At 44.9% G+C, this 24,084-nt stretch overlaps 1 protein-coding gene across 4 annotated transcripts in view; it reads right to left on the bottom strand.

Moving 5' to 3' along the window:
* Positions 1-3,971: 3,971 nt before the first annotated feature.
* The window catches only part of ccdc77 (coiled-coil domain containing 77), a 71,879-nt gene continuing 51,766 nt past the window's right edge, over positions 3,972-24,084 (bottom strand). For all 4 annotated transcript variants that reach the window (XM_073058901.1, XM_073058902.1, XM_073058900.1 and 1 more), the window contains 3 exons: positions 14,569-14,694; positions 5,894-6,046; positions 3,972-4,522 (listed from right to left, as the gene is read on the bottom strand). In XM_073058901.1, the coding sequence (XP_072915002.1) occupies positions 4,376-4,522; positions 5,894-6,046; positions 14,569-14,694 (426 nt within the window). In that variant the 3' untranslated portion in view covers positions 3,972-4,375. The remainder of the gene's footprint in view (positions 4,523-5,893; positions 6,047-14,568; positions 14,695-24,084) is intronic.

Below are 24,084 nucleotides of genomic sequence, written 5' to 3'. Positions count from 1 at the left end.
ACCTATTTCTCCCAACGTCTCCTTATATGCGTACAAAACTCACAGTTATGCGAGGAGCACTGTTTTCCCGCCAATACAAGTCACGTGCGTGTGCCTCACAATTTCACTCCCGCCAGTCTCGCATTGGTTTTGGCAAGGTGTGGATACGCGATCTTGCGCTCTTAAACCTTTGTTGGTTTTACTCAAGTGATTTTGCGCTTGAAATATTTAACCATGCCTCCTAAGCGTCTGACGTTACGTCCTGGGCTGTCAGCCAAACGGCAGAGAACTGCTTTAAGAAAGGTTGGAAATTATAAACAGCGCGGCATCAGGTGAAGGTAATACAGCTCTGGGACGCCACCGCCAGGAACAGAATCGTGCCTTTAAAGTTCTTTTGTTGCTTGACAATGCGCCAGCCCATCCTAAACATTTGGACAGCATTCATTCTAACATAAGTGCGTTTCCTGCCACCTAACACAACATCGCTGATTCAACCACTCGACCAAGGTGTGATCCACATCTAAGGCGTTTTTTTTTACGGCGAACTATCTCACAGATGCTGCAAGCAACAGATGATTTTGAAAAACCCGGGAGTTTACCAACGGTGAGGGAATGATGGAAGTCGGAACACTTGGCACAAATGGCGATGGACATGGACCCAAGTTTAGAACGGAGTCAGCATTTCAGACGTTCCCTGCCGTCAACCCTTCTTCCCTACAAGCAAATATATGCTGAAAAACAAAATGCTGCCAAGCAAACAACCCTCACCACTTTCTTCAAACCGGTATTATCTCCTGTTGCTGTTCTGAGAGTCTTCCTTCACCCCTTGCTGTGCTCGACGTCCACCTTACCCGACACCACAACAACCACTCATCTCCCACAGCGAACACACCTGCCACTGTTGGTGAGTACTGTACTGTACACCCTAGTATGTTAATTTTCTATGATTTATTACATTGAATATTACCTTAAATTGATGAAAAATAATACGAATGTTGCCTCGTGGTACTGCTTTTGTGTCATATTGGTAAGAAAATGTGAATAAATTACAGTTAAAACATAATTAGGAAGCCCTCTGGAACGCACCCCTATTTTCTCCATTTAAATAATTATTCACATTATGCACTGACTCCGAGGAACGTATCCCCTGCATATAACGAGGACAGGGTGTACAGTGATCAACATATACACATTTGTTCAATATTGGGACAGAGCAAGTGTAACATGACCATTGGTCGAATGAACAAGGGAATATGATGGTCCAAGTGGAGATTCGGGACAAAGGGCTACATTTATTGAATTCCAATCAACTGATGGCTAGTGTTGCTTTTGCTACTGCAAGAATATAAGCAATTGGGTCATAGAAATGCCCTCTAAATCAGAGTAAAGAGGTCAAGACCAAGGGTCAATTAAAATCAGGATCATTTGGAGAAAAGATACCAAAACTGCCACAGGCTGAAGCTGAGGTTCAAGCTGAGAAGAAGACAAAATAGTGTTGGGGTTAATTCGAGACTGCCATTACAGGTCAGGAGTGGCTCACGTAACACACATAATGTTAGGAGGCCGGAATGCGAGGGAGGGGGGAGCGAAACTGGGGACCCCGCTACACCGATACTATTAGTGTCACGCGATTCAGTAAACAAAAGAAACAGGTAACTCGTGAGCATATGGCTGCGGGCCAATAAGATGGACACAAGTGCCCGATATTACCTAATATGTAGCGGGGTTGTGCTGGGGGGAAAAGGGGTATAAATAAGAGCAGATTGTAAGGGGAAAACAGAACGCCTTCTCCAGCGACTCCGTGGATTCGCTGTGCCAGTTACGAATTCTGCAATAAAGCCACGTTTTGTAATATTCCGGTGTTAGTTGTCTCTCTTCCTAAACGAACACAGGGCAGAATTTCAAGCCCAACATTTGGTGACCCCGACGTGGGGAGGGAGAGACAACACAGGCTGGCGGGTCCGACGGCAGACAACTTGCGGCCGCAAGCTCGACTAAGGTCAGGAAGTGCCTGTTATATCTAAGACTTCCACTAGATAGTTAAATCACTGAGTTAGATCTTGTCTGCTGACGGATCCTCACCAACCCCAAATTACCCTGGGAGAGATCATTCCCGGTGCAGAATCGTGACTGGTAAGTACTAACTCTTATCTGTTTTTAGGAAGATTCTCCGCCCGTGGAAAAGTCTTCTGAGTGAGGGTACCCGCCGCCCACGATGGGCATAAAAGTCTCAGGAGTGAGGAGAAAAGTGTTGCGGACACCGTAGTACACAGGGATAATGACGGCGCCTACCTTAGACTGGTTGTTAAGAGGAGAAATCTCCCACGCGAAGGTCAGGTTTTGAAAGGCGACCGTCCCACATTTGATCCTCTCTGTGTACTAGGGAGCCATGGAGCACTTCCAATTTCGAGTTACCAAAACTCAGACATTTGTGTGTTGAGTAACAGAGTATATGAGAGTTTTTAGAAATATGGTAAAATTGATAACTGTGCGAGTTCAATAATCTAACAGTGAGCAGCCGCAGGGGTCGGACACCATCAAGGTAGGAGTGGAAGTGTTCCTCCGAGGCCCGGGGAAGCTCACCTGGAACGGAAAACGGTGGCATGGTCCATACCCTGTCGCCGAGGTCTCCAACAGGGCATTAAAAGGTAAGAAGGGAGGGGGACAATAACTGGCATCATTTTCTACTGGCTAAATAAGACCTCTGGCAAGTGGGGAGCGTTTCTGGGACAGTCGGCTCTAGGACTGTCTATTTCAATTGCTATCTTTATCACGTGTGGTTGTTGTTGCATACCCTGTATTAGGACCCTAGTCATCCGGACTATAGATCGAGCCTTGACTGGAAAGAATGGACCTCCACCGGCGTACCAGGCACCCTTGTTCCCGGTGGAAGGGGAGGACACGGCCCTCCCGGAAAGCGGACGCGCTATGGGAGGACACGGACTGAAATGGACCATGGCAAGGGGGGGATTGTGAATTTGTTATTGAATAAGTTTTCTGAAATGTTGCATGCTACTTGTAAAAATTGCGGATGTTTAGGGAACCCCTACCCATATTTTGTGACCCTAGGTCGGACAAATCAGGATAAGCAAATAGGGAGGACACGCCAAAGAGTGCCGGGGGACGCTCACCTCTCTGCCTGATCCCGGCAGCCGCGGAAAAGATTGTAAGGGATGTGGGGATGTGGCCTCTGGGAGGCCAAGGGAGGGAGTGTTGGGGTTAATTCGAGACTGCCATTACAGGTCAGGAGTGGCTCACGTAACACACATAATGTTAGGAGGCCGGAATGCGAGGGAGGGGGGAGCGAAACTGGGGACCCCGCTACACCGATACTATTAGTGTCACGCGATTCAGTAAACAAAAGAAACAGGTAACTCGTGAGCATATGGCTGCGGGCCAATAAGATGGACACAAGTGCCCGATATTACCTAATATGTAGCGGGGTTGTGCTGGGGGGAAAAGGGGTATAAATAAGAGCAGATTGTAAGGGGAAAACAGAACGCCTTCTCCAGCGACTCCGTGGATTCGCTGTGCCAGTTACGAATTCTGCAATAAAGCCACGTTTTGTAATATTCCGGTGTTAGTTGTCTCTCTTCCTAAACGAACACAGGGCAGAATTTCAAGCCCAACAATAGTAAAAATTTAAAAAATGGATACAAGAACGAAGAAGAGCTCTACAGAACAGAGGAGAATCCAACACCTAATGCTCCAGTGATCTGCTTTGGATATTGTACAGGTAGGAACTAGGAGAAGTGGAAGAAAAGGAAATGCGCGCCAGCTATTCAATCTATGTTATCCTGGTAAATCATTTATTTAACAGCAGAACTATAACAGTTGACTAGGTATTGATGATTACTTGTCTGGTCAATAAAGATGCAGCCAGTATTAAATTAATGCCTCATGCAAGAAGTTTCTTGTATATCATTTAAGGATTCAAGAAAACATCAAATCATTCAAAGAAATTAAACTGTTGGCTGAAGAGTGAGCAGCTTCTATTGTGATATATTTATTCAGTCAGTGGCACAGTGACAGACAGAACAACTTCAGCTGTACAGTATCTGCAGAATTCATGCAGGAGAAAGCCAAAATATCCTCATAGAGTCAGTCTGAACAGAATACCACAGAAAGCTACTCCTTTCCCTTAGAAGTTCTTTACTGTTATATCAAAAATTAAATCCCACTAAAGTGAACATGAATGAGGATTTGAAAAATTAAATGAAAAAACACTGATTTGGTCAGTCTGCCTTCTTACAGTTAGAACAAATTCGTTATTTTGCTTGGTTTGGAGTAGCTCCTACTCAATAATTATTATGCAACATCCAGGTATTCCCATGTGTTTGGTATCTTGGTACCTTGATACAGCTTTACTAAAGGTAAATCATGTCAATGAAATGTGTTAGCCAAATCGCAGCTGATTTTCTAAGCCATAAATCTTTGCCTTTAGCTTCCTGAGCTCTCCTTGGATCATCTTTGACTGGTTATTCGATTGGCGCACCTCATGCAGTATAGCAAGATCCTGGTCGGGGCCAATTCCAAGCGTTACCTGCCGAGAGAAAAGAGTGGTATTTAAACTTTTAACTGAAGAGGATATCAATCAAACTACTGAATAAGAAATACACGCCCAGAATTGAGAAGAAATTGTCTAATTCTGATTGTCCAAGTCCTTTGTGTTACCCTGCCCAATAATGTACTGAGACCCTAATTACTTAATATCCATTAATGTCATTGAATCACTTTGAGCAACACATAAAATTCTGCACCTTCCATCTATTTATTTTACTTGGAAAAGGACATTGCTGGCAAGGCGACATTTACTGTTCACCCCTAATTGCCCTTGAGAAGGTTGTGGTGAGCTGTGTTCTTGAACCAGTACATCTCTTCTGAAGGTACTTCCACTGTGCTATTGGCTTGGGAATTCCAGGATTTAGACCCATTGACAATGAAGGATTCACAGATCGTTTCCCAATCAGGACAGCATGTGATTGGAGGGAATCCTTCAGGCGATGGTGTTCGCATATGCCTGCTGACTTTGGAGACAGAGACCATTAGGTTTGGAGGAACTGTCATACATCCAATACAAATTGTCATACAACCAATGATCTCATTTTTAAGGATTCTATCTCATGTTCTCTTTATTTATTGCTGATTATTTATATTTGTATTTGCAGTTTGTTAAATTCTACACTCTGGTTGATCTTTCATTGTTATAGTTACTTTTCTACAGATTTGCCGAGTATGCCCACAGGAAAATGAATCTCAGGGTTGTATATGGTGACATACAAGGACTTAGATAATAAAATTTACTTTGAATTTTGAGCGAACATTTGTATGGTACCTCAAGCCCTTGTTGTTCATATTCTGAGAACACCCCTAACCATGAGCTTGTGAATTATTGCTAGAATAGCCTAGACAAAATAATTGCAATTCATACAGTGTAACCAGAATGACAGTTTTGCAGGGATTCTGGCAGAAAATGGAGAAATGGAGATTAGATGATGCAGTCATGACTTAATGATGAGGCACGTCACGTCTCTGGATTCTTACATTTTTACACAATACACACTCAAGCCCCTTTTTCTCCTTACACACACTGCTGAGACACTTGCACTTAAACACTGCTCTGTGATCCTGTGGCCCAACTATTCATAGTTCAGCACCCTCTATACAAGCCTCTGAACTGCTTACTGCCTGTATCTCATTGTAAATTTCAACTCTTTAGCAAATGGTCAAGCAAATCCAGGTTTCAGAGATTTTCAGACAAATATGCTAAGTTATAAATGAGATTCTTGGAATTGGCAAGTGACTGGAGAACTGGAAAGTCAATGAGATCAAAATATCAAAGCTCCAGAGTATGACTGAGGAAAATGCTTAAATTGCAGTGGGATATTGGTGAATATTAAATGCCCAGTCCTACCTTGAACAGCTGCTTCTCCACATCTTTTAGCCTCTGTCGCAGCAGCTTTATATCATTTTTAAAGCCTTCGACTTCCATAGCTCGTCGCTTTTCCAGTGCCTCATACCTCTGTGTCATTAACTGAAGCCGCTTCACTGTTTTATCAGAGCGCTCCTGTATCAAAGTAGTGCATCCTGTATCAGTATGTGGTAGAACAGTGGTACAGTGGTTACACAGCGCAATGATCATACAGCATGGAAACAAGCCCAACTGCTCCATGTTGGCCAACGTGCCCCATCCAAGCTAGTCCCATTAATCCGAAATGAAAACAGAAAATGCTCGCAACGTTCAGTAGTGCAGCGGTTAGTGTAACACTATTACAGCAGCAGCGACTCTGGTTCGGTTCTGCTGCTCTCTGCAAGGAGTTTGTACGTCCTCCGTGACCTCATCGGTTTTGTCCCACATGCCAAAGATGTACAGGTTAGTAGGGTTAATTTGTCACACAAGTGTAATTGAACAGCACGGGCTCATTGGGGCAGAAAGGCCTGGTACCCCTGTTGTGTCTCTAAATAAATAAAATAAAGACAGAAAGCATCGGTGGAAAGAGAAACAGTTGACATTGTAGATCAGAGGCACTTTGCCAGAACAAGTGAATTCTAAGAGTCCTTGGCCTGAAATGCTAGTTCTGTTTCCCTTTCCAGGGATGCTGTCAGCATCTTCTTCGGATTTTCGGCATTTATAGTTTATTTTTTCCACTTGCTAATAATCTAGAAACCTGGACTAACAACTGAGAAAGCGAAGTTCCCAACATAGTTCCTAACTGTGGAATTTAAAGTCACTTAATAACTTGAGTTCTAAAAATCAAAAGCCATTACAATGATTAATTTGTCACATGTACATTGAAACATACGACAAAATGCATCACTTGGATTAACGACCAATTCAGCTGAAGGTGTGCTGGGGGCAGCCCACAAACGTTGCCATTCCAGCGCCAATAAAGCATGCCCACAATTCTCAGCAGAACACAGAACATGAGCAAACAGAACACAACGAACAACAGCATGAGCAAGAAACAATAGCAAAACAAGCCCCAATCCTCCTTCCCACCCACACACATTCACAGTCCTCTAACCCCCTGACAGGACACCTTCTTCAGCCTCCAATGGACAGTGTAGTGATACTCACAAAACTACCACATCAATGGAAGTAACCTATCTGGTTAACTGATGTCATTCAGGAGACATGCTCATCCTGTAGGGGTTATTTACAACTCCAGCCCCTCCAGCACGCTGCCCAAGGCAATGTAAAAATATACACCATAATAATATTCCTATTCTGACATGTTAGTTCATACCCATTTTAATTCCACTTCCCAGTCCGACACGTCAGTCCATGGCCTCCTACACTGTCGCGATGAGGCCATACTCAGGTTGGAGGAACACCACCTTATATTTCATCTGGGTAGACTCTAACCCGATGGCATGAACATCGATTTCTCAAACTTCCAGTAATGCCTCCCACCCACCATTCCCCAGTACAATTTCCCCCTCTCACCGCATCTCCTTAATTGTCCATCACCTCCCTCTGGTGCTCCTCCCGCTTTTCTTTCTTCCATTGCCTCTGTCCTCTCCAATCAGTCCCCCTTCTTCAGGCCTGTATCTCTTTTTCTAATCAACTTGCCAACTCTTTACTTCATCCCTCCCCCTCCTGATTTCACCTATCACCTTGAGTTTCTTCCTCCTCTCTCCCCACCTTCTCACCTTTTTTTTTCTCCAGTCCTGATGAAGGGTCTTGGGCCAAAATGCTGACTGTACTCTTTTCCATAGAAGCTGCCTGGCCTGCTGAGTTCCTCAGCATTTTGTGTGTGTTGCTTGGATTTCCAGCATCTGCAGATTTTCCCTTGACTGTAATAATCTATATAACCTTGCCTTGTATATCCCTCTATCCACCACAGCCATCAAGCCAGGTTTACTAATGAATCCCAGACAAATAAATTAGTATACTTAAACTTACCAGTCCTCAAAAATTTGCCTATTCATAGATGGTGGGTTCAAAACATTGACTCTGTAGTTGCCTATCGTGTCTGGTGCTCGAGATGCAGCCTCTAAATTGATGAGAGCCACTGTAAATTGGAGGACCACTTTGTCGAGAACCTCTGCTCCATCCACCAAAAGCGAATCTTTCCAGTGGCCAAATATTTTAATTCCGATTCCCATTTCCATTCCAAAATGTCAGTCCATGGCCTCCTCTTGTGCCATGATGAGGCCACCCTCAGGGCAACACCTTATATTCTGTCTGGGTAGTCTCCCACCTGATGGCATGAATATAGATTTCTCCTTTGGGTACCAAAATCTTCCCCTCCCTTCCTCTTCTATTCCCCCATTCTGGCCTTTTGTCCCTTCTCACCCGCCTATCACCTCCTCCTGGGTCCCCTTCTACTTCCCTTTCTCCTATGGTCCACTTTCCTCTCCTATCAATTCTTTCCTCTGTAGCCCCTTACCTTTCCTACCTATCTGGCTTCATCTATCACCTTCCAGATATTCTCCATCCCCTTACCCACCTTTTAAGTCTGGCGTCTTCCCCCCTTCCTTTCCAGTCTTCATTTCTACAGATGCTGCCCAACCTGCTGAGTTCATCTTGCATTTTGTGTGTGGTGTTTTGGATTTCCAGCATCTGTAGAACTTCTTGTGTAAATGTTGACTATTTCTCTTGTCACAGATGCACCTGACGTGGTCAGTATTTCCAACATCTTCCGTTTCAGTTTTAGCATTTTGTTGTCCTACTCAAGTACCAAGGTTCTTTTTCGTTCTTTCTTTCAAAGTGGTAACCCATTTTCATACATTTACTCTGACTGTTAACTTCTTACACTCACTTCACCAGTCTATAGACATCTAATCTCTGACGCTAATGCTCTAGTGGGGATTGGAATTTCCCTCACACAGGGTAGTTGAGTTATTGGAGGGTAACTCAACACCACCCTGAGAATGCTGCATTGCTACAAACTTTCCTCAATGGCCTTCCTCCCAGCACGGTACCTGTGGCAAAGTACTGTACAATGCTCAATTTCAATCATAACTCACCAAAAGAGCAAGAAAATGCTCGGACATAGGCTAATAAAATGCAGTAACAGATGTACGACCCAAATCCAAGTAATATTCATTTTCAACAAGAGAGATAAACAAGCTCTACTTGATCATACTTCAAGTTCGGTTTTATCGGCCAGGCCACTTGCATTAAAAGTAGTCTAACCTACCTGCCTTAGCATGCCCCATCTACCCTTCCGGGTGGACCTGCTGGGTTAATACTATATATCTGACTCCAGCTCCCCATCGACTGTTCAGCGTTCCATTCCAGTGACTGATTCATGTAAATCCTCCCTTGAGTGAAAGCAAACCTCCCTTTCAAGGATATTGGGCCCCTTGCAGTTCAGGTGCAACCTGTTCTACTTGTATCGGTCTTACCTTCCCTAAAGCAGATCATTACTTAAAGCCCTCCTTCCTGCACCACACCCTCAGCTGTGTATTTACTTGACAAATAAAAAAAACACGAAATGCTGGCAGAACTCAGCAGGCCAGACAGCATCTATGGGAGGAGGTAATAACGACATTTTGGGCCGAAACCCTTCATCAGGACTGAAGTAACATGGGACGGTCGAGGGGGGATAAGAAGTGGGGGAAGGGATGAAGTAGAGAGCTGGGAAGTGATAGGCTGGAAGGAAATGGGCTGGGGGAAGGTGGAGAATTATGGGAAATAAAAGAGAAAGAAAGGTAGGGCTGGGGAGGAGATTATAGTGAGGGGGGAAAAGAGAGAGAAAGAGAACCAGACTAAAATTATAGATAGGGATGGGGGTAAGGGTGGGGGGCAGGGGTATCAACGGAGGTCAGTGAGTTGGATGTTCATGCTGGCAGGAAGGAGGCTACCTAGGCGGGAGATAAGGTATTGCTCCATCGACCTGCGTGTGGCCTCATCTTGACGGTAGAGGACGCCATGGACAGACATGTTGGAGTGGGAATGGTCTGTGGAATTGAAGTGTGTGGCCACAGGGAGATCCCGCCACTGCTGGAGGACTGAGCGCCGGTGTTCGACAAAACGGTCTCCCAGTCTGCGGCGGGTCTCCCCAATGTATAAATGGCCACATCGGGAGCACCGGATACAGTATATCACCCCAGTTGACTCACAGGTGAAGTGGTGCCTCACCTGAAAGGACTGTCTGGGGCCTGGGATGATGGTGAGGGAAGAAGTGTGGGGGCAGGTGTAGCACTTCTTCTGTTTGCAGGGATGAGTGCCCGAAGGGAGGTCAGTGGGGAGGGATGGGGGGGATGAATGGACAAGGGAGTCGCGTAGGGGATCCCTGTGGAAAGCCGAGAGTGGGGGGAGGGGAAGATGTGGCTGGTGGTGGGATCATGTAGGAGGTGGTGGAAGTTACAGAGGATTATACGTTGGATCTGTAGGCTGGTAGGGTGATAGGTGAGGACCAGGGGGACTCTATTCCTGGTGGGCTGGCGGGGGGATGGGGTGTGGGCAGAGGTGCGTGAAATACAGGAGACGTGATGGAGGGCAGAGTTGATAGTGGACAAAGGGAAGTCCCTTTCTTTAAAAAAGGAAGACATCTCCTTTGTCCTAGAATGAAAGGCCTCATCCTGAGAGCAGATGCGGCGGAGGCGGAGGAATTGAGAGAAAGGGATAGCATTTTTGCAGGAGACTGGGTGGGAGGAGGAATAGTCTAGGTAGCTGTGGGAGTTAGTAGGTTTGTAGTAGACATCGGTGGATAGGGTGTCTCCAGAGATAGAAACAGAAAGATCTAGAAAGGGGAGGGAGGTGTCGGAGATAGACCAGGTGAATTTGAGGGCGGGGTGAAAGTTGGAGGCGAAGTTAATGAAGTCGATGAGCTCAGCATGCGTGCAGGAAGCAGCGCCAATGCAGTCGTCAATATAACGTAAGAAAAGAGGAGGACAGATACCGGTGTAGGCTTGGAACATAAGATTACTCCACATGGCCGACTAAAAGGCAGGCATAGCTAGGACCCATGCGGGTGCCCATGGCCACACCTTTAGTTTGGAGGAAGTGGGAGGAGCCAAAGGAGAAATTGTTAAGGGTGAGGACTAATTCCGCGAGGCGGAGAAGAGTGGTGGTAGAGGGTGACTGGCTGGGTCTGGAATCCAGGAAGAAACGGAGAGCTTGGAGACCTTCCTGGTGGGAGATAGAGGTATATAGGGACTGGACGTCCGTGATGAAAATGAGGCGGTGGGGGCCAGGGAACTTGAAATCTTTGAAGAGATGTAAAGCATGGGAAGTATCACGGACATAGGTGGGAAGGGATTGAACAAGGAGAGATAAAACAGAGTCGAGATAGGCAGAAATGAGTTCAGTGGGGCAGGAGCAAGCAGAGACAATGGGTCTGCCTGGACAGGCAGGTTTGTGAATCTTAGGTAGGAGGTAGAAACGGGAAGTGCGGGGTGTGGGAACTGTAAGTTTGGTGGCCGTGGATGGGAGATCTCCCAAGCTGATGAGATCGGAAATGGTTTGGGAGACAATGGACTGGTGCTCCCTAGTGGGGTCATGGTCCAGGGGTAGATAAGAGGAGGTGTCAGCGAGTTGTCGTCGTGCCTCCGCTATGTACAGGTCGGTGCGCCAGACGACAACAGCACCCCCCTTATCAGCAGGTTTAATGGTAAGGTTGGGATTGTTGTGGAGGGAATGGTGAGCAGAGCGTTCAGAGGGGGTAAGGTTGGAATTGGAGCAAGGGGTGGTGAAGTCGAGACGGTTAATGTCCCGACGACAATTAGAGATAAACAGATCCAGGGCGGGTAGAAGTCCTGGGCGGGGAGTCCATGAGGAGGAGGAGGGTTGGAGATGGGAGAACAGGTCATCGGTGGGAGTGTGAGAGTCCCTACCAAAGAAGTGGACTCGAAGACGGAGCCGGCGGAAGAAGAGCTCCACGTCCTGGCGCATGCGGAACTCACTGAGGTGAGGGCGAAGGGGGACAAATGTGAGGCCCTTACTAAGGACAGAGCGCTCAGCCTCAGAGAGAGGAAGGTCGGAGGGGATGGTGAAGACCCACTCGTGTTGCATTTACTTGACCTTATTTTTTATGTACGTGGCACAGCTGCCAATCCAGAGATTACATATTGGAGTGCCCTGCTCTTTAATTTTCAACCCAACTCCCCAAATGAACTTTGCAGGACATCATTCCTCTATTCAGGTGGTTACTATCAATGTGTACCACAGCCCCTGGCCGACAACCCCAATCCTTTCAGAGTGCCCTGCAGATGCATCTGACCCTGGCACCAGGGAAGCAAAATCTGGGAGTAGTCCAATCCCTGCCCCTCATCTCCCTGTTTCTTTCCCCTCCTCCACCCACCACATCAACCCAGCACTCTCACACTCTTTCCAGTGTGTCCCCACCATTTACTGTCATCCACACACCTTCTTTCATGCTCTTTCTCATCAGATTCTATCATCTGCAGCCCTCCACCAATCATCTCCCTGCCTCCATCTTCAGTCTTTCCTCCATCAACTTACCACCGCCCCTCATCGAATACTTGCCAGCTCTTGCTCCACCCCTTCTGCTCACTTTGTTTTACACTGGCTCTTTCTCCTCTTACTCTTTTAGGTTATATGAAGGGAACTCCTCATTTCCCTCTATAGATGCCACGACTCGGAGTCCCACAGTTCAAAGTATATTAATTATCAAAGTATGTATGCCGTATATAACCTTGAGATTCGAAGTCTTGCAGACAGGCACAAAATAAAGAAACACTATAGAACCAGTTTAAAGACCCCCTCCACATAATGAGACCAGACGTGCGGAAAAAAGAACAAGTCACGCTAACAGCAACAAATAACACACAAAGCATTAAACATCAAACTGTAGAGTCCCCAAAAGTGAGAACACAGCCACAAGCTGCCATGGCAAGTACAGCCATATTCACCAAGTTAGTCAGTTCAGCACTGTGTTGATGACAGCAGAATTGCTCAAACGGTAAATCATGTTCAGTATGGAGGACATTAAATATCAGACCACAGCTGAAAGCAAGTCCATAGCCACAAGCCACCGAAGCAATCGAACCTTGCAGCATTGGACCCAAGATTCCTGCACCATCCACCGGCAGAACAAGTGGGAGACCAGTCAAACACATGCAGACAGCACTGAATAGCCATTCACTTTCAGTTCTCGTCCTCCTCACTTTAGTAGGCACGGAACGATAGAGCCATTCAGAGGTTTCTATTCTGCCAATAGGAACCAACAGAGCGTACACCCCCATTGACAACCATAGCTGCACTCCACACCAAATCCCCCAGGAGATCAGAGAAGCACCAGATCTTTCAGTCCGCCCAAAAATCCATTCTTAAAAAGACAATCACAGGCTGAAATCGTCCTATTTCAGAAGATGAAGTATATCTGGAATAAGAGCATCCAATAGGTTCATAAGCTGACTGCAAGACATCGCTGTTGGTCACTGGCGCCATCTTGTCTCGTTAACAGCCACAGAAATATCTACCTGCGCCCTACTACCAGAGCTCAGCTAGCTTTTATTCCCCCAAGTCCAGCTAAGCCCACCACGGCATGACAGACTGCTCGCTGCTGCTTTTCCTACAGGTCATTGCCCCAACAAAAAGCTGCACCCGTTAGAGAAGGGGATGGGCCCAGGACCCTACACTACTGCTTTACTTGGGGTGTCACCCATCTCCTTTCTGCTTGTGTCTGTGGCACAATAGCTCACTAAATGGCCTAACTACAGTGCAGATGCTCCAGTGGGCCCAACCTGAATGCCAGGTTGTGGAAGGTTTCTCCTTTCACAAGAGCTGCCTGTCTGCTGACTGCAACCAGCACTTACTTTGTTTTCTGTTCCCATCTATTTAATCCCATATGAATCTCATTCACAGTAGCTTCAACCTTCATCAGCCCCTTCAGCCTGCACATACCCTCCACCCTGCTCCCCACCTGCAGTAGAGGCAACTCATTGCTTACAATCCTTCCAGTCATCTCCAACACACAACCACAGACCATAACACAATGCTGCAGAATTAGGCCAATTGACCCACTGAATCTGCTCTGCCATTCCATCTTGTCCAATTCATTATCCCTCTCAACCCCATTCTCCTGCCTTCTCCCCATAATCTTTGATGCCCTAACTAATCAAGAACTATCAGCCTCTGCTTTAAATATACCTAATGACTTGGCCTCCTCAGCTGTCTGTAGCAATTAATTCCACAGATTCACCATCCTCTGGCTAAAGAAATTCCTCCTCATCTCTGTTCTAAAGGGATGTTCTTCTTGTCCGAGACTGTCCTTGGGTCCTAGACTCCCCCACTATAGGAAACATGCTCTCTACATCCACTCTATCTAGGCCTTTCAATATTCAATAGGTTTCAATGAGATTCCACCACCCCCCCACCATACTTCCAAACTCCAGTGAGTACATGTCCAGAGCCATCAAACACTCATCATACATTAAATATTTCATTCTCGTGAACCTCTTCTGGACCCTCCCAGTATATCCTTTCTTAGATAAGGGGCCCAAACTGCTCACATACTCCATATTGGAGGGGGTGTGGAAGCAACTAGTTTCCCCTTTAATTCAGTTGACTTGAATCTGCCAGTGAATCAATTATGGCATGGACCTCTTGATAGCCCACAATATTCCTCCATTTATGGCCTCATTACATACAAGTGAAAGAAACTGCATTCTTACCTTAAACAGCTGCTGGCCTATGTCTCCTTCTTCTTGAATGCGTGCCAGATTGTCTTCAAGTGTCACACACTGCTCCCTGTACATATCAGCCAATCGATGTGCCTGGTTTAACTGCTCCTCCAGTGACTGGGAAAAGACAGTAGTATTTGATGACAAACCACAAATTCCCAAGTACTTACAATAATGTTACTGTTGTACGTTCTATGACAAGAGCCAGATTAAGCTCACTGAACACCTGTATTTGTCAGCTGTAGTGGTGACTGCTTTTGTGCCACTCATTCAGAACCAAAGTAACAGTGCTGAAACCCTTCACAGCATTCCGACTAACAGCCAACAAGCTTTTCACCTCTTGCACCCCTTCACTGTACCCTGATAAAGTGATCTAAAAACAGAAGTTATTAAAATTGAACATTGTCAGAAGATCCTCGAGTTTACATCAGCCTTGCACGTCATCCCAATACACCTAAGCACAAGTCAAAATGCATTGGAGCATTGATGGGCTCCACCTTACAGAATGAATGAAGTTACCCTGCAATGCAGTCATTCATTTTGCTTTTGATTTCTCTGATGTACAAACTGTGAGTGTCAAATATACAGTAGTGTCGTCACCGATTAACTGAAAATTCACACCGATTCCACAATCTCACTTTATTTCCATGTGCCCAAGGAGAACAGCCTGATCCCTGTCACCACACTGTTCTGAAGTCTGAACAGAGAAAGAAATGCCAATTGACTCGCAGCCATGGATATTGATAATTTGGTAAACTGTGGATGTTCACATTCCTTATTTAGATCAATCACCATTCACCATACAGATGTTAAAAGGCAATGGAAACTACAACTAACAACCAATGATACTTTAAAGTTAGTAAAGTAATTGTCCCCTTGTTGTTGTACATGGCCTGCACCCTTCTGTAACATCCTTATCTTGTTTTTGTATGCCAAATGGCTCCAGTCCCCTGTTGTGCAAACGGAAGCTATACTCTTCCTGTTCTTGCCTGGGCTGACTGCACACTGTCTATGACCTATCCTTGCCCAGACATCACTTTATCCCTTGACTTTCTGCAAATTCCACAGCAGCCAGCTAAGCTGGGAGTTCATTGCTTCACCTGAAAGGAGAAACTCAGGGGCAAAAAGGCCCGTGTCCAACAAATGAGAGTTGTGAAGGCATCAGGATTGAAACTACAACACATAAAATGACTATTCACTCCACTTGATCTGTGCTGGTACAGGTGTCCCCTGTTTTTTGAATGTTCGCTCTATGTCACCTCGCTGTTACGAAAGATCTACATTAGTTACCTGTTTTCATTAACAGAAGGTGTTTTCACTGTTACGAAAAAGGCAGCGCGCCCCGAGCAGTCAAGCTCCTCCCCTAGAAATGCATTGTAGCCGGCATTGCTTAAACACGTGCCTGTGAGCATCTGTGCTTTATGTCGATTTATTTTGTGCATCCATTAGCAAGATGAGTTCGAAGGTATCAGAAAAGCCTAGAAGAGCGCGTAAGGGTGTTACACTTAGCATAAAACTAGACATAATTAAGCTTTTCGATTGTGGTGAACAAAGTAAGGATGGAGTGAGTTTGGCTAAGGGTTTGTGGAAGCTGACAAGGATGATGTTGAAGAGGTTTTGGCATCCCATGACCAAGATCTGAGAGATGAAGAGCTGATGAAGAGGAAAGGATAACAATCGAAACTGAACACAGTAGCAAACGGCCTGAAAGTGAAGTCGTCCAGGAACTGAACGTGAAGCAATTGCGTGAGATTTTCACTGCAATTGACAATGTTGCAATGATTGCAGAAAAGCATGACTTTAATTTTGAAAGGGTACGCAGACTTAGGGCATATTTGCAGGATGGTTTGAGTGCTTACAAAGAACTGTATGATAGAAAAATGCGCGAGGTTAAGCAGTCAAGCATACTGTCGTTTTTCAAGCCTTCCACATCAGCCACGAAACTTGATCTTTGACATCGAGGCAGGCAGACATAGAAGAAGGTGACCTGCCCACCCTGATGGAAACAGACGACGATGAGATGATACCCCAGTCTCCTCTACCTCCCACCACCCCAACCTCCGACGACTCAGCCTAACACACCATCATCAGTGTGCTCGCTCTTCTCAATTCCGGTAAGTGAAACTACACTGTACATCCATTATCTCTACTTTATATAGGCTGTGTATTTTTGTGTTATTTGGTACGATTTGGCAGCTTCGTAGCTTAAAGGTTACTGGAAAGAGCGCTTCTGCTGGGAGCGCTTGCGCCGTGTGTTTTTGCCGCGAGGGCTGCCGAGAGCGCTTGTGTGAGATTTTTGCTGCGGTGGACAGTGCTGCTATAATTGCAGGGAAGTATTCCTACATTATATAGGCTGTGTATTTATCAGATCATTCCTGCTTTTACTATATGTTACAGTTATTTTAGGTTTTGTGTGTTATTTGGCTTGATTTGGTAGGTTATTTTTTGGGTCTGTGAACACTCACAAATTTTTCCCATATAAATAAATGGTAATTGCTTCTGTACTTTACGACATTCCGGCTTATGAGCCATTTCATAGGAATGCTCTACCTTCGAATAGCGGAGGAAACCTGTATTTAAAATCCATCGAAGATCTTCTGCACATCAATTATATCCTCCAACCTATATTTCATATCCTTTTAACTTTCTCCCTCACACCTGGCTCAAATCAGCATTTTAACTGAATTCAAGTGAGTCTACAAGGAAGTAAGATCTTTACTTTCATTACAAACACCTTCCTATTCTTTCATCCAAGCCACTTAACCACAGCGGAAATCACTGACACAACACAATATATTGGCAAAGCCTCACTTTGACAACACTGACAAATCTAATGAGCAACAAAGTGGCAATAAATACTGTGTCTCTCCGTGGTCGACGTGAGAAGAACCCCGTGTAGGGTCAACCTGTGGAAGGCTGCTGGACCAGATAGCATCCCCGGTAGAGTGCTCAGAGGATTTGCAGACCAGCTAGCAGATGTTCTCACTGACATCTTCAACATCTCCCTGAGCAGCGCCACCATTCCAACGTGCTTCAAGGCCGCCACCATTGTCCCCGTGCCGAAGAAGTCTTCAGTGTCCTGCCTAAATGACTACCGTCCCGTTGCACTTACATCCATCATCATGAAGTGTTTCGAGAGGCTCATCATGAGGCATATCAAGACCCTACTGCCCCCTCACTGGACCCCCTGCAGTTTGTGTACCGTCCCAACCGCTCAACAGATGACGCCATTGCCACCACCCTCCACCTGGCCCTAACCCACCTGGACAAAAAAGACACATACGTTCGGATGCTGTTCATAGACTTCAGTTCAGCATTCAACACAATCATCCATCAGAAACTGATTGGAAAGCTGAGCCTACTGGGCCTGAACACCTCCCTCTGCAACTTCCTGACTGGGAGACCTCAGTCAGTCCGGATCGGGAGCAGCATCTCCAACACCATCACAATGAGCACAGGGGCTCCCCAGGACTGCGTGCTCAGTCCACTGCTGTTCACTCTGCTGACCCACGACTGTGCTGCAACACACAGCTCGAACCATATCATCAAGTTTGCTGATGACACGACCGTGGTGGGTCTCATCAGCAAGAACGATGAGTCAGCTTACAGCGAGGAGGTGCAGTGGCTAATGGACTGGTGCAGAGACAACAACCTGTCTCTTAATATGAACAAAACAAAAGAGATGGTTGTTGACTTCAGGAGGGCACGGAGCGACCACTCCCCACTGAACATTGACAGCTCCTCGGTAGAGATCGTAAAGAGCACCAAATTTCTTGGTGTTCACCTGACGGAGAATCTCACCTGGTCCCTCAACACCAGCTCCATAGCAAAGAAAGCCCAGCAGCGTCTCTACATTTTGCGTAGGCTGAGGGAAGTCTGTCTCTCACCCCCCCATCCTCATCACATTCTACAAGGGTTGTATTGAGAGCATCCTGAGCAGCTGCATCACTGCCTGGTTCGGAAATTGCACCATCTTGGACTGCAAGACCCTGCAGCGGATAGTGAGGTCAGCTCTGATCATCGGGGTCTCTCTCCCAGCTATCACGGATATTTACACTACACGCTGCATCTGCAAAGGAAACAGCATTATGAAGGACCCCATGCACCCCTCATACAATCTCTTCTCCCTCTTGCCGTCTGGGAAAAGGCTCAGAAGCATTCAGGCTCTCACAACCAGACTATGTAACAGTTTCTTCCCCCAAGCTATCAGACTGCTCAATACCTGAAGCCTGGACTGACACCTTGCCCCACTGTCCTGTTTATTATTTATTGTAAATGCCTGCACTGTTTTTGTGCACTTTATGCAGTCCAGGGTAGGTCTGTAGTCTGGTGTAGCTTTCTCTGTGTTGTATTTTTTTAATTATTATTACTACATAGTTCAGTCTAGTTTTTGTACTGTGTCATGTAACACCATGGTCTTGAAAAACGTTGTCTCATTTTTACTATGCACTGTGCCAGCAGTTATGGTCGAAATGACAATAAAAGTTGACTTGAATACATTTGATGAAGAACTTGCTTATTAGATTCATCATATAGAAAAAATGTGTTTAAATTGGAAAGAGCACAGAAAAGAGCACAAGAGTCATTGATAATGTAGGCAGTAGCAATCTTTTCCCCAGGGTAGGGGAGTCCAAAACTAGGGGTATAGATTTAGGGTGAGGGAGATTTATAAAGGACCTGAGGGGCAACTTTTTCCACACAGAGGGTGGTGAGCACATGGAACCAGCTGCCAGAGGAAGTGGCTGAGGCAGGTAGGATAGTATCAATTAAGTACTTGGATCCATACATGGAGGGGTGGAGCTAAGAGAGATATGGGCCAATGCAGGAAAGCAGAACTAGCTGGATGGGTACGAGAGTTGGCATGCACCAGTTGTGCCGAAATGCCTGTATCCATACTGATTTACTCTATGACTCTGCAGCCCACTGAGGCAAAAGCGCTATTCACCAAAAAAGCAGCTCAGGGACAAGACTCTCGTTGTGTACCATGTCAAATGTTGTGGGCGATCCTGGTCCTTCCACGACCACGATTGTTCTTGGCAAATATTTCTACAGAATCAGTTTGATATTACCTTCTTCTGGGCAGTGTCTTTATAAGACAGGTGACTCCAGCCATTATCTATACTCATGACTGACCTGTGCTCTCTGAACGTTTCCTTTTCTGTGACAGTTCCACACGGCCCTCAATTCCTCAAAATTAAAAATATCTTTTTAGTTCCATCTTAAATATTTCTAGTAATCTGGCCCCATCATCTTTTGGAGTAAAGATTTGCAGAAGTTCACTAGTATCTGAGAGAAGACAATTCTACTCTCTTTTAAATGACTGGTCTTTTATCTTGAAACAATGTCCCTGTGTTGAAGGGATGAAGTAATATTGAAGAAAAATAAAGATCTCCAGAAATGAATGGTTTCTATTCAAGGACGCTTTGGCCAAAGTTCTTCGCTCAGAGCTTACACCTTTATCTTAGAAAACTGCACGTTCATGCATTAAGCAAAATAAAGTAGGTTAATTGGCTTATAATTCCTCAGGTGGTTAACAACTACCGTCAGCAAGTTACTGAAGCCTAAAATTAAGCCCAAGGGACAGGGCACTGTAAGAAAAAAAACACCTTGATTACAAGTAGCTAGATTTCTAGGGTAGTTGTGGCTTAGAAACCCAACTAATCAAAGATTTGCAGTAACTTATCATACAAAGCAATTTCAATTCACCCATCATGTCCATGTCAGCCAAAAACAGATCTGAAGTTATTTCCACTTCCTGGTTTTCATTCCTAGCTTTAAAGGTTATTGCTCTTTAATTGGTCATCTACACACTTCAAAAAAAGAATGTGATGAAGGTTTCTGCTTCCATCACCACTTCTAAACATAATGAAATATGTATTTAAAAACTCCCTGCTTTACGGGTTCCAGTTCTCTTTGCTAAGGAAATAGTAATTGCTGCCTTCACGCCGCATCTTCATTTCCCTTCAGATAACTGCTCTAGTCCTGTCATCTTTTCAACACAACGACCAGTACTGCAAGCACAGTTCTAACTGTATCGTAATCAACATCTTGTATCGTTCTAGCACCAATTTCCTGTTCTTGTATTCTGTATCTTGGTCAATAATGTCAAGAATCCTGAAAGCCTTTTAACCACCTCATTTCACTGACTTGTCACCTTCAGGGATCTGTGAATATACATTCCAAGATCATTCTATTCAATGGCCACCAGGAGATTGAAGAATAAGATGTGCAGGCAGATAAAGGAAGGGTTGTTGTCACTGGGGATTTCAACTTCTCCAATATAAATTGGGACCTTCTGTGTGTAAGAGGTTTAGATGAGACAGAATTTGTTAAGTGCATCCAGCAGGATTTCTCAAATCAATATGTAGATAGTCCAACAAGAGGAGGACCTGGTGTTGGTTAATGCACCTGTCCAGATGACTGACCTTTCAGGGGGTGAGCAGTTAGAGAACTGTGACCACAACTCCTTAAGCCTTAAGATAGCTATAGATAAGTATGAATCTTGAAAAAGAGTATTAAATTGGAGCTGGGGAATTATGAGAGCATGAGGCAGGCACTAGGGAGATTTAATTGAGAACAGCTGTTTCTCGGCAAGTCCACATATGATGTGTTTAAACAGCTGTACAGAGTACAGCAGAGGTGTGCTCTGGTCAGAAGTACAGAGATGGCAAGGCAAGAGAACCTTGGATATCGAGAGAGGTGATGAATTTACTCAAGAAATAAAAAGATAAATTATGTAAAGCTTAGGAAGCTAGAATCAACGGAGCCCTTGAGGATTATAAAGAAACCAGAAAAGAACACAAGAGGAAAACCAAACGAGGCCATTAAAGAGAATCCCAAGGCAATCTCACAGTAGGTGGTAGGGAAGTTACTGGAGAGAACAACAAAGGATAGGATTTGTGAACATTTGGAAAATCATGGCCCAATCAGGGAGAGCCTTTGTGAGGGGCAAGTCATGTCTTACTAACTTGATTGCATTGTTTGATGAGGAGACGAGAGTAATTGATAGAAGTAGAGCTGTGGACGTTGCCTACATGGATTTTAGTATGGCATTTGACAAGGTCCTCATGGGAGGCTCATTCAGAAGATTAAGATCCATGGGATACATGGTGAATTGGGCATTTGAATTCAGAACTGACTTGCCCAGTGAAGACAGAGGGAGCGGTTGAAAGATTTATTCTAGCTAGAGGTCTGCAATTAGTGGAGTTAGTGGGACCTGTTTCTGATGTATATAAATGACCTGGATGAAAACGTAGATGGGTGGGTTCGTAAGTTTGCAGATGATACGAAGATTGTTGGTGTGGTGGATAGCATAGAAGACTGACAACAAAATACAATGGGATATAGATCGGTTGCAAATATGGTCGGAGAAATGACAGATGGAGTTTAACCCAGCCAAATGTGAAGTGTTGTACCTTGGTAGGTCAAATATAAAGAGACACTTAACAGTGTTGATGAGCAGAGGGATCTTGAGGTCCAAGTTCATAGCTCCCTGAAAGCGGCTACTCGTGTGGTTAAGAAAGGAAATGGCATGCTTGCCTTTACTAGTTGAGGTACTGAATTCAAAATAGGAAGTTATCTTGTAGCTTCATAAAACTCCACCTAGGCTGCATCTGAAGTATTGCATACAGTTCAGGTTGCCCCATTGTAGGAAAGATGTTGAGGCTTTAGAGGAGGTTTACCAGGATGTTGTCTGGATTAGAGGGCATGTGGGATAACGAGGTTGGACAAACGTGGGTTTCTTCTCTGGAGCAGTGGAGGCTGAGGGGAGATCTGAAAGATTTAGAAGATTATGAAAGACATAGAAAAGATATACAACATCTTTTTCTCAGGGTTGAAATGTCTAAAAACCAGAGGGCATGGATTTTAGGTGAGAGGGAGTAATTTCAAAGGAGATGTGAGAGGCAAGTTTAAAAAAAATTACACAGCGTGGTGGGAACCTGGAGTGCACAGCCAAGGGGAGGTGGTAGAGGTAGAAACATTAGGGTCTTAAGAGACATTTAGAAAGGCACAAGAATGTGAGGAAAACGGAAGGATATGGATATTGTGTAGGCAGAAGGGAGTAGTAATTGAATTGGTTTGGCAAAACATTGGGGGCCGAAGGGCCTGTTCCTGTGCTGTACTGTTCTATTACATTCTACAACTTGTTATGTATCCCCTTAATTTGTTTGACCTCCCCAAATGTCTTGCCTTATATTCTACTGGTTCAAATACCACTTATCACTTTGAGCCCAAGTGATCAATCCACTGATATTATTGACAAACCTAATTGAGGTTGCAAACTATGCTTAATTGTGCTTCTTAAAATACTGTGCTTAATATCAAGACACTAAAGACAAGTTATTAGCCAGTAGGCTAATAAACTAAAGAATTGCCAGTAGGCAAGGAGAGTGGACAGTCAGATACTCAAAGCTGGATGGATATGAACATAGGATCAGGAGTAGGCCATCCTGCCCATCGAGCCTGCCCCGCCATTCAATAAGATCATGGCTGATCAGTCCGTAAACTCAGCTCCATCTCCCTGCCTTTTCCCCATAACCCTTAATTCCCCTACTATGTAAAAATCCATCCAACTGTATCTTAAATATATTTAGTGAAGAAGCCTCAACTGCTTCCCTGGGCAGAGAGTTCCATAGATTCACCACTCTCTGGGAAAAGGAGTTTCTCCTAATCTGTGTCCTAAATCTTCCCCCCTGAATTTTGAGGCAATGTCCCCTAGTTCTAGTCTTAGCTACCAATGGAAACAGCTTTCCTACTTCTATCTTATCTATCCCTTTCAAAATTTTGTATGTTTCTATAAGATCCCCTCTCATTCTTCTGAACTCCAGAGAGTATAATCCCAGGCAACTCAACCTCTCTTCATAGGTTAACCCCTTCATCTCTGGAATCAACCTAGTGAACCTCCTCTGTACTACCTCCAAAGCCAGCATATCCTTCCTCAAGTATGGAGACCAGAACTGCACACAGTACTCCAGGTGCGGCCTCACCAGTACCTCGTATAGTTGCAGCATGACCTCCCTGCTCTTGAATTCAATCCCTCTAGCAATGAAGGCCAACATTCCGTTTGCCTTCTTAATAAACTGTTGCACCTGTAAGCCAACTTTTTGCGATTCATGCACAAGCACTCCCAAGTCCCTCTGCACAACAGCATGCTGCAATCTTTCACCAATATTTTTTTTAAACTTTATTTTTTAAAAGTTTATTAGACAAACACACAGCTACAAACAGGCATCGGCTATCGGTGCACAATTCACTGTACCTGAATTAACAATAGCAGGGGTGGAAGAGAGTAGGAGCAAGAGAAAGAAGAAATAAAAGGCACATACCTATAATTACATACATATGATCTACATCAGCCCAATATAGATTTACATCAATTTTAAATAAAATCACAGTCCTCAGTCAAATCCCACATTTTGCCAGGTATACTACAACCGAGTTCCATCTTTCCAAGAGGGAGTCCATTTTTAGCTGTAAACTTGCAGTGATATTCTCCATACTGTTCAC

This window comes from Hemitrygon akajei, chromosome 10 (genome assembly GCF_048418815.1).
Source record: "Hemitrygon akajei chromosome 10, sHemAka1.3, whole genome shotgun sequence".
NCBI lineage: Eukaryota > Metazoa > Chordata > Chondrichthyes > Myliobatiformes > Dasyatidae > Hemitrygon > Hemitrygon akajei.
The sequence above is the reverse complement of the archived record's forward strand: the minus strand, read 5'-3'. Positions and strand labels throughout refer to the sequence as shown.